General features: G+C 41.5%; 1 protein-coding gene across 1 annotated transcript; it reads right to left on the bottom strand.

Annotated features, from left to right (window-relative positions):
- Positions 1-9,099: 9,099 nt before the first annotated feature.
- Positions 9,100-10,483, bottom strand: LOC105216534 (uncharacterized). Its single transcript, XM_029043056.2, has 3 exons — positions 10,183-10,483; positions 9,763-10,116; positions 9,100-9,108 (listed from the first exon to the last, which is right to left on the bottom strand). Exons 1-3 carry the CDS (start codon positions 10,474-10,476, stop codon positions 9,100-9,102), a joined length of 657 nt encoding a protein of 218 aa, XP_028898889.2. The 5' UTR covers positions 10,477-10,483.

Raw genomic sequence — 10,483 nt, 5'->3', positions numbered from 1 at the left:
ATACGAAATTATCTACGACCTCGAAGTTATGACTGTCAACAGTGACGTGGGAGCCAAGACGCGAATGCGCCGACTGTTTGTTTGATGACAGGAGATATTTCGTCTTGTCCTCATTCACCTCCAGACCCATTCGCTTCGCCTCCTTATCCATGTGGGAAAAAGCAGAACAAACGGTGCGGTTGTTGCTTCCGATGATATCGATATCATCGGCGTACGCCAGGAGCTGTACACTCTTGTAGAAGATTGTACCTTCTCGGTTTAGCTCTGCAGCTCTTATAATTTTTTCCAGCATCAGGTTAAAGAAGTCGCACGATAGTGAGTCACCTTGTCTGAAACCTCGTTTGGTATCGAACGGCTCGGAGAGGTCCTTCCCAATCATGACGGAGCTTTTGGTGTTGCTCAACGTCAGTTTACACAGCCGTATTAGTTTTGCGGGGATACCAAATTCAGACATCGCGGCGTAAAGGCAACTCCTTTTCGTGCTGTCGAAAGCAGCTTTAAAATCGACAAAAAGGTGGTGTGTGTCGATCCTCTTTTCACGGGTCTTCTCCAAAATTTGGCGCGTGGTGAATATCTGGTCCATGGTGGATTTTCCAGGTCTAAAGCCACACTGATAAGGTCCAATCAGTTTGTTGACGGTGGGCTTTAGTCTTTCACACAGTACGCTCGATAGAACCTTGTATGCGATATTTAGGAGGCTGATCCCACGGTAATTGGCGCAGATTGTGGGATCTCACTTTTTATGGATTGGGCAGAGCACACTGAGATTCCAATCGTCAGGCATGCTTTCTTCCGACCATATTCTGCAAAGAAGCTGATGCATGCACCTTATCAGTTCTTCGCCGCCGTATTTGAATAGTTCTGCCGGTAATCTATCGGCCCCCGCTGCTTTGTTGTTCTTCAAGCGGGTAATTGCTATTCGAATTTCTTCATGGTCGGGTAATGGAACATCTGTTCCATCGTCATCGATTTGGGGATCGGGTGCGCCATCTCCTGGTGTTGTACTCTCACTGCCATTCAGCAGGTCGGAGAAGTGTTCCCTCCATAATCCCAGTATGCCCTGGACATCAGTTACCAGATTACCACACTGGTCTCTACATGAGGATGCTCCGGTCTTGAAACCTTCGTTAAGTCGCTTCATTTTTTCATAAAATTTTCGAGCATTCCCTCTGTCTGCCAGCTTCTCAAGCTCTTCGTACTCACGCATTTCGGCCTCTTTCTTTTTTTGTCTGCAGATGCGTCTCGCTTCCCTCTTCAGCTCTCGGTATCTATCCCATCCCGCACGTGTTGTGGTCGTTTGCAACGTTGCGAGGTAGGCAGTCTGTTTTCTCTCCGCTGCGAGACGGCACTTCTCATCGTACCAGCTTGTTTTTTGTCGTTGCCGAAACCCAATTGTTTCGGCTGCAGCGGTACGCAGTGAGTTTGAGATGCCGTTCCACAGTTCCCTTATACCGAGATGCTGATGAGTGCTCTCACAGAGCAGGAGTGCAAGTCGAGTAGAGTATTTCGTGGCTGTCTGTTGCGATTGCAGCTTTTCGACGTCGAACCTTCCTTGTGTTTGTTGACGGGCATTCTTTGCTGCACAGAGGCGGGTGCGTATCTTCGCTGCGACCAGATAATGGTCCGAGTCTATATTTGGTCCTCGGAGCGTACGCACGTCTAAAACACAGGAGACATGTCTTCCGTCTATCACAACGTGATCGATTTGGTTCCGCGTGTTTCGATCAGGAGACAGCCAAGTAGCTTGATGTATTTTCTTATGCTGGAATCTGGTACTACAGACGACCATATTTCGGGCCCCAGCGAAGTCGATCAGCCTCAGGCCGTTTGGCGATGTTTCGTCATGGAGGCTGAATTTTCCGACTGTTGTGCCAAAGACACCTTCTTTACCCACCCTGGCGTTAAAATCGCCAAGCACGACTTTTACATCGTGGCGGGGGCAGCGCTCATAGGTGCGTTCTAGGCGCTCATAGAAAGCATCTTTGGTCACATCGTCCTTCTCTTCCGTTGGGGCGTGGGCGCAAATCAGCGATATGTTGAAGAACCTCGCTTTGACGCGGATTGTGGCTAGACGTTCATCCACCGGGGTGAATGCCAGGACTCTGCGACGAAGTCTCTCTCCCACCACAAATCCAACACCAAATTTGCGCTCCTTTATATGGCCGCTGTAGTAGATGTCACAAGGACCCACCGTCTTCTTCCGTCCTTGTCCCGTCCATCGCACTTCTTGGATGGCGGTGATGTCAGCCTTGAGTCGTATGAGGACATCAACCAGCTGGGCAGAGGCACCTTCCCAATTAAGGGTCCGGACATTCCAGGTGCATGGCCTTATATCATTATCCTTAAAACGTTTGCAGGGGTCGTCATCAAAAGGGGGGTGTCTCATCCGAGGCTTTCGTAGATTTTTCATTGGTACTTCGTTTTTATGTGGTGGGTCACAAGCCCTACGCACAACCGCATAAGCGGGCTTCGCCTTCTCACTTTAGCTCGCCTTCAAACGGATGTCTGTGGGCTACCCAGAGGATACTTGGTCTAAAACCGGAAGTCGTGAGCTGCTTGAACCATGTGGAGAAGAATCGTTTCTGGCCACTCCCAAGTGAATGACAATCAAAAACTTTCCTCACTTGCGTGAACTTCTACACATGATCCCATCCGGCCATATAAATGAGCGCAAATTTGGTGTTGGATTTGTGGTGGGAGAGAGACTACGTCGCCGAGTCCTGGCATTCACCCCGGTGGATGAACGTCTTGCCACAATCCGCATAAAAGCGAGGTTCTTCAACATATCGCTGATTTGCGCCCACGCCCCAACGGAAGAGAAGGACGATGTGACCAAAGACGCTTTCTATGAGCGCCTAGAATGCACCTATGAGCGCTGCCCCCGCCACGATGTCAAAATCGTGCTTGGCGATTTTAAAGCCAGGGTGGGTAAAGAAGGTGTCTTTGGCACAACAGTCGGAAAATTCAGCCTCCATGACGAAACATCGCCAAACGGCCTGAGGCTGATCGACATTGCTGGGGCCCGAAATATGGTTGTCTGTAGTACCAGATTAAAGCATAAAAAAAATCATCAAGCAACGTGGCTGTCCCCTGATCGAAACACGCGCAATCAAATCGATCACGTTGTGATAGACGGAAGACATGTCTCCAGTGTTTTAGACGTGCGAACGCTCCGAGGACCAAACATTGACTCGTACCATTATATAGTAGCAACAAAGAACGCCCATCAACAAACACAAAGAAGGTACGACGTCGAAAAGCTGCAATCAAAACCGACAGCCGAACGATTTTCTACTCGACTTGCACTCCTGCTCTCTGAGAGCACTCATCAGCATCTCGATATAAGGGAACTGTGGAACGGCATCTCAAATTCACTGCGTACCGCTGCAGCCGAAACAATTGGTTATCGGCAGCGACAAAAAACAAGCTGGTACGATGAGGAGTGCCGTCTCGCAGCGGAGAGAAAACAGACTGCCTACCTCGCAACGTTGCGGTCGACCACAACACGTTCGGCGTGGGATAGATATCGAGAACTGAAGAGGGAAGCGAGACGCATTTGCAGACGTAAAAAGAAATAGGCCGAAATGCGTGAGTATGAAATGCTTGAAAAGCTGGCCGACATGGGTAATGCTCGAAAATTTTATGAAAAGATGAGGCGATTTACAGAAAGTTGCAAGACCGGAGCATTATTATGTAGGGACCGAGGAGGTAATCTGGTAACGGATGTCCAGAGCACACTGGGATTATGGAGGGAACACTTCTCCGACCTGCTCAATGGCAGTGAAAGTACAACACCAGGAGATGGCGAACCCGATTCCCCAATCGATGACGATGGAATAGATGTTCCATTACCCGACCATGAAGAAATTCGAATAGCAATTACCCGCTTGAAGAACAACAAAGCGGCGGGGGCCGATGGATTACCGGCCGAGCTATTCAAATACGGCGGCGAAGAACTGATAAGATGCATGCATCAGCTTCTTTGTAGAATATGGTCGGAAGAAAGCATGCCTGACGATTGGAATCTTAGTGTGCTCTGCCCAATCCATAAGAAGGGAGACCCCACAATCTGCGCCAACTACCGTGGTATAAGTCTCCTCAATATCGCATATAAGGTTTTGTCGAGCGTATTGTGTGAAAGACTAAAGCCCACCGTCAACGAACTGATTGGACCTTATCAGTGTGGCTTTAGACCTGGAAAATCTACAATGGACCAGATATTCACCATGCGCCAAATCTTGGAAAAGACCCGAGAGAGAAGAATCGATACTCACCATCTTTTTATCGATTTTAAAGCTGCCTTCGATAGCACGAAAAGGAGCTGCCTTTATGCCGCGATGTCTCAATTTGGAATCCCTGCAAAACTAATACGGCTATGTAAGCTGACGTTGAGCAACACCAAAACCTCCGTCGGGATCGGGAAGGACCTCTCCGAGCCGTTCGATACCAAACGAGGCTTCAGACAGGGTGACTCACTATCGTGCGACTTCTTCAATCTATTGCTGGAAAAAATAATACGAACTGCAGAACTAAATAGAGAGGGTACAATCTTCTACAAGAGTGTACAGCTCCTGGCGTATGCCGATGATATTGATATCATCGGAAGCAACAACCGCGCCGTTTGTTCTGCGTTTTCCAGACTAGATAAAGAAGCGAAGCGTATGGGTCTGGTGGTGAATGAGGACAAGACGAAATATCTCCTGTCATCAAACAAACAGTCAGCGCACTCGCGTCTTGGCTCCCACGTCACTGTTGACAGTCATAACTTTGAAGTTGTAGATAATTTCGTTTATCTGGGAACCATCATTAACAACACCAACAATGTCAGCCTCTAAATCCAGCGCAGAATCACTCTTGCCAACAGGTGCTACTTTGGACTGAGTAGGCAATTGAAAAGTAAAGTCCTCTCTCGACGAACCAAAATCAAACTCTATAAGTCGCTCATTATTCCCGTCCTGATGTATGGCGCTGAAGCGTGGACGATGACAACATCCGATGAGACGACTCTTGGGGTTTTCGAGAGAAAGGTTTTGCGCAAGATTTATGGTCCTCTAAACATTGGCAACGGCGAATACCGCAGACGATGGAACGAAGAGCTGTACGATTTATACGACGACATTGACATAGTTCAGCGAATAAAAAGACAGCGGCGACGCTGGCTAGGTCGTGTTGTACGGATGGAAGAAAACACTCCAGCTCTGAAAGTATTCCATGCAGTACCCGCTGGAGGAAGCCGCGGAAGAGGACGACCTCTACTCCGGTGGAAAGACCAAGTGCAAAGTGACCTGGCTTCACTTGGTGTTTCCAGTTGGCGCCAAAAAGCAAAAAGGAGGAATGAGTGGCGCGCTCTGGTGGATTCGGCTATAATCGCTTGAAGCGGTTCCTACGCCAAAAAAAAAAATATATATATATATATCGAATATGAGGACCTCAGTGCTTCTAACAAATTTTTTATCGAAAATATAGGTAAGTGTCTCAGATATTTTGAATAAATTCAGAGGGAATATATTTCTTCTAATAATATATCTCCGTGCAGAAAATGAGTGAAATCGGGTCATAACTTCATCTATCTCCCATATACCTAATATTAGGACTTTCAATGCACTTTATACCATATATATATATATATGACGAATATGCGGGTCAAATTGTTTGATATATTAATAGAATTAAATAAATAAATTGCGATAGTATAAAAGGTTCGGTTACACCCGAACTTTGCCCTTCCTTACTCGTTCAAGCATAATTTTATATATTTTAAATATATATTCTATATTTAAGCTAATTGTCTCCTTTTAATGGCTATCATTGTAGTTTTTATATGAATATTAAGACGTTTTGCTCGTATTAAACACTGAATCCTGATGACGTTTGATTTAATGCTATTATTTAGTCGATAAGATTAAGACATTCTTCAATCGTTATGCACACAGCACACTCAGCCACATGCACACGTACTGCAATCGGGTGCATTTGGTACAAGAACATGTCTCGTGCTCCATTGTTTGAACTTGTTAATTGAGTTTATTCTCCAATGAATACTAAAGTCAACAAGCATAGAAATATATACATACATATACAAATCTGTTAGTTGTTCAGTCACTTGCTCATATACTATGGGGATATGTACATATTTAGTATAGACCTGTTCACAACTAGCTACGTTCATTTCTTGAAATATATAATATTTGAAATTAGATAGTTAGCTGTCATTGTCTGCCACCTGTACATTATATACCTTAATTGTTACTTACTCAAGGCTGTTTGCTCTTTGAACATTTAAATTATTGGCCACTTAAATTTTATTTATATATTTTTAAGATCTATGTTGAAAATCTGCTAAATTGGTTAAGTGGTTGTGGAGAGATCATCATACATATAGTCAAATATATCAGCAAACTCCTTAACAACTGGTATAAATCATAAATACAGCTACTAAGCCGAATGCCTTTGATCTATATAAGCAACCTGGTATCTGAAAGAAGACCGTTGTCAGATTTTGTTAACAAAAAATATCTTCCAAGGTTAATAGAGTATTTGCTTGTAATGATTAGTCGGCCTACCATTGATATATATCACAATTGAAGAGACGTAAAGGGTTTTTCACAAGGGATGTTACAAAAGTTATAGGTCAGGCAGCAATCCACACGTATTCCACGAGTCATCATTGCATCCCGAAAAAATTACGGAATGGTGCGGTTTATAGGCCGTTCGGCGTCATTGGGCCGTACTACTTCCGTGATGATCAAGACCGGCTCGTTACTGCGACTGGGAATCGCTACCGTTCAATGATAACCGAATGTTTTTGGCCCGAATTGGATGATATGGACTTGAACAATATGTGGTTTCCACAGGACGACGTCAAAAGACACACAGCGAATGTCACAATCGATTTATTAAAAACCAAGTTTGGTGAACATGTGGCCCAGTCAATTGACGCCATTAGAATATTTCCTGTGGGGCTACGTCGAAAATTGTGTTCAGCGCCTGGACTTCTGCAAGCGTGCCCATGGTGACCATGCAAAAAAAAAATTGAGTTCCATACATCATGGCTTTGAATGTACTTTCACAGGAACAAAGAATTTCATTGATATCCCCAAACCTTTGTAGCGCTCTTATTGAAAAACCCTTTATAATAATTTACTAGAAGCTTTTTCATTGCAAGAATATACTCCGAGGTTGGCCGGAGTAAGTCTACTCTTATACATTTACATGCATGTGCATTTATATTACCTTAGAGCCTGTAATATTATGGTAAACACAATTGCATTGTATTGCATTTAGCCGCAAAATGGACAATTAAGGTATAACAGTTGCTCTGCAGGAAAAAATACAACATGTATATAGAAGAAAACTTTATTTCAAAAAGTAATATTAAACAAAATTCAAACAAATAATTATACTATTTGTAAAATAACATAAGTTACATAATAAACTAATTACAATGATATTTCTCAATTTCAAAAAATCTTGCTTTTTTTATTTTTTGCTTATTCGATAGTTCAAAAATATCCTGTGAAAGTGGTAAGGTCGTGTCGTTAATAGTTTTTGAATGGCAGCGCTCGCAGATATACATAAGTCGCTATAGCCGAAACTTTAAACGCGTTTTTCTCGAAACGACATTTTTCAAAATTGCTGACATCATAACTCAACGAAAAATTGACCGACCGACTGCAAATTTAAACAGAGTCTTCTTAAATATATATTTACTATACAATTACGATGATTTGTCATTATTAAAACGACCACTTTCTTAACTAAAAAACGATTTTTTTCAGAACTACGGCATTTTGGTAGTTTTCGATATTTTTCCAAAATCGTAGGTCATTGTATAGGAAATACCTTCAACTTTAATAACCTTTTTAATTTTTTTTTGTTTCAGGTACTCATTCGGCCGAAATCATATCAGCAGTTGAGGAATTTTCAGCACATAACTCCGTTATTTTTCAATACTTTTGTAAAAAAATCTTAAAATATAGTTGAAAATATACCTTATATGTTCAAAAAACTCCGAAAAATTTGATAGAGTACTTTCTTAAAAAAAAAAAATCCCGAAAATCGCCCATTTTTTAATGGGTTACGCTGGTATAGCCTCCTTAAAAGGAACGCATGGAACAATTCTCAAGATTCCATCTTAATCTTTACTAAATTGAATTTTCACTCAATTAGATTTAATATTTAATCGTCTCATTCGAAAACTATAATTCTCGCAGGGTCTTCTTTACACTAATTTGAGTACAATTGTCTGAACAGAACAATGTTGCTAAATGCTGAAGTATTATCCATAACACAAGTAAATAAGACTATTGTTCAATGGATGCACAATTTGGTTCATTTAGCAACGAGCAGACAGACAGATTTATCAGGCAGTCACTGTCAGGCAAAGGTGTGAACAAGATATAGAAGACATTGTTCTTGTCTCATAAATATTGACATTTTAGCACAATTAAAACGTTGGAGTACATGAGTACGTTACGTAAGTAAGTAAGTAAGTATGAAGATGAATTTACAATAATAAATAGATAAATTAAAGTAATACCTTAAACGTCTTTGATTATACAAATAAATATTTACTAAATATACTATAGTACTATGCACTTTAATAAAAATGAGGTTATGTGTGGAAATAAATACCGTAGATTTCATATAATAGTATTTATGTAAATTTGAGGTTGCTCCACATTAATTATTTACACATTCTACTGTTAATAACAAGAAAATTCGTGGTTATAGTTGTAGAGACAGAAAATAATATCCAATTGATTTAGGGAAGTGCTATCGAGTTCATAGTCCTTGGCCGGATACAAATACATAGGCCGGGAAGTGCCATCGAGTTCATAGTCCTTGGCCGGATACAAATACGGAATCGTCTCGGTCACATAAACCCGACAGTCTTGCGAACGGTCAGTCGTAAAGTTTTCTATAATTTTTTATTTTTCGAAGGATAGGTATGCTCTCGACGTCTGCCACTCAGTAAACGACAACATTATTATAGCATTGCGGATTAATCTCCTTTTGTTAGCATCTATGATTTTTGTGGAATATTTGGCGACACCAAGAAATACCAAGTTCTCTCTTCCTACCAAAAACCTGTAGGCTTTAGGGGTTCTAAGGATGGAAAAATTGTTAGGGAAGAGGAGCTAGAATTTCTTATATGTATAAGAAGATTAAAATAATGTTTTTTAACTGACTATAATTAACATAGATTATTACAGCCTTTACAAAGTGATTGAGCAGACTGTGTCTTCAGAATACAGAAAGATCTATATGTAGTCCTTGTGAGTTTTAAAACCACTGATCTTAATAAAGTTCAGCATACCGCGGTAGTAGGCGGCAGAACAGTGAAATAGTTATGCATGTGGAGGAGCTACACATATCGACGTTTCGATTACCAAAGTGTCTGGGGGAATGGGATGTGGAAACATCTAGCCATTTTTCTCCTCGTCTGACCAGATTTCTATGGGTCTTGGATGTTATACCCTCGGTAAACGGGTCGATATTGTAAGAAACATAATGGTATTAATAAATATATTTCTGACCTCTGGATTACTCACCATATTCACCTCTTGTTTGGTATCAAAAAGGAGGACACCGATCTAAGTGGTCTCCGTTGGGGGATCAACCCCGAAAACTAATCCAACGTATCTTTTTAAGCCATAAATTAATTAATTTATTCATCAATGTCATTCTATAAATTCTTTAAAATTGTATTCTATATTTATATTTGATCTAATTAGTTATACATTTTTTTTGTAAATTCACAGCACCAAACAATTCCTTATCGCTCGCCTCCCGTGATAGCCAATGTTCGAGTATATCCCAATGACAAGGGTATTTTGATTTCTCTCGCAGCAGTTTTAGTTGAAACAAAAGATCGGAGCACTTCAAGTGCTTATAGCCACTATTCGTCCGAAAAAGTTTGTAGATCTCATAATGATGGTGGGGAGCTAAAGATATACTTCGCATAAAAGTAGTCATTTCGAAGTAGAAGAGTTCACGTATGCCGTTTGTTAATCGTTTAATATGGTTGAAATTTTTGATGTTCATGGCACAAAGCGCTTTTGCGTCGATCAAGAGCAGCTTTCGTCCTGTGATTAAGTTGGCACGAAAAGTGTACTGCGATTTTTAAAATACATTTACTAAATATATGTATGTGAACACTCTCTGAGAAATTTTGCTCACCTCATACTGTGGATAACCAAAACGTTTTAACCAATTACAAACATCATCATTAGTCCATCGATAGACGTCTGGTAATGGCAAGCGGTCGACAACTTTAGCGGCTAAGTGTACTAGACTTTCCGGCGAGACTTTGAATTCAATGGGTAAATCGGTTTTATCGTATGTTTTCTCACTTCGCACAGTCAAATGAGTTTCGAATTTGAATGGCTTGCTTTCTACTTTAGATAGTTGCGAAAACTCATGCAAATGTTTATTTTCGCAATTAAACTTAGAACTCCAGTGGGAGTAACGCATTCCGGTG

Source organism: Zeugodacus cucurbitae, chromosome 3 (genome assembly GCF_028554725.1).
Source record: "Zeugodacus cucurbitae isolate PBARC_wt_2022May chromosome 3, idZeuCucr1.2, whole genome shotgun sequence".
Lineage (NCBI taxonomy): Eukaryota > Metazoa > Arthropoda > Insecta > Diptera > Tephritidae > Zeugodacus > Zeugodacus cucurbitae.
This window is presented reverse-complemented; position numbering and strand designations above follow the sequence as displayed.

Coding starts and splice junctions, on each gene's coding strand:
- LOC105216534 (XM_029043056.2), bottom strand. CDS start 10,476: ATGCGTTACTCCCACTGGAGTTCTAAGTTTAATTGCGAAAATAAACAT. Junction 10,117..10,182: donor TTGGTTATCCACAGTATGAG/GTGAGCAAAATT, acceptor TAAAAATCGCAG/TACACTTTTCGTGCCAACTT.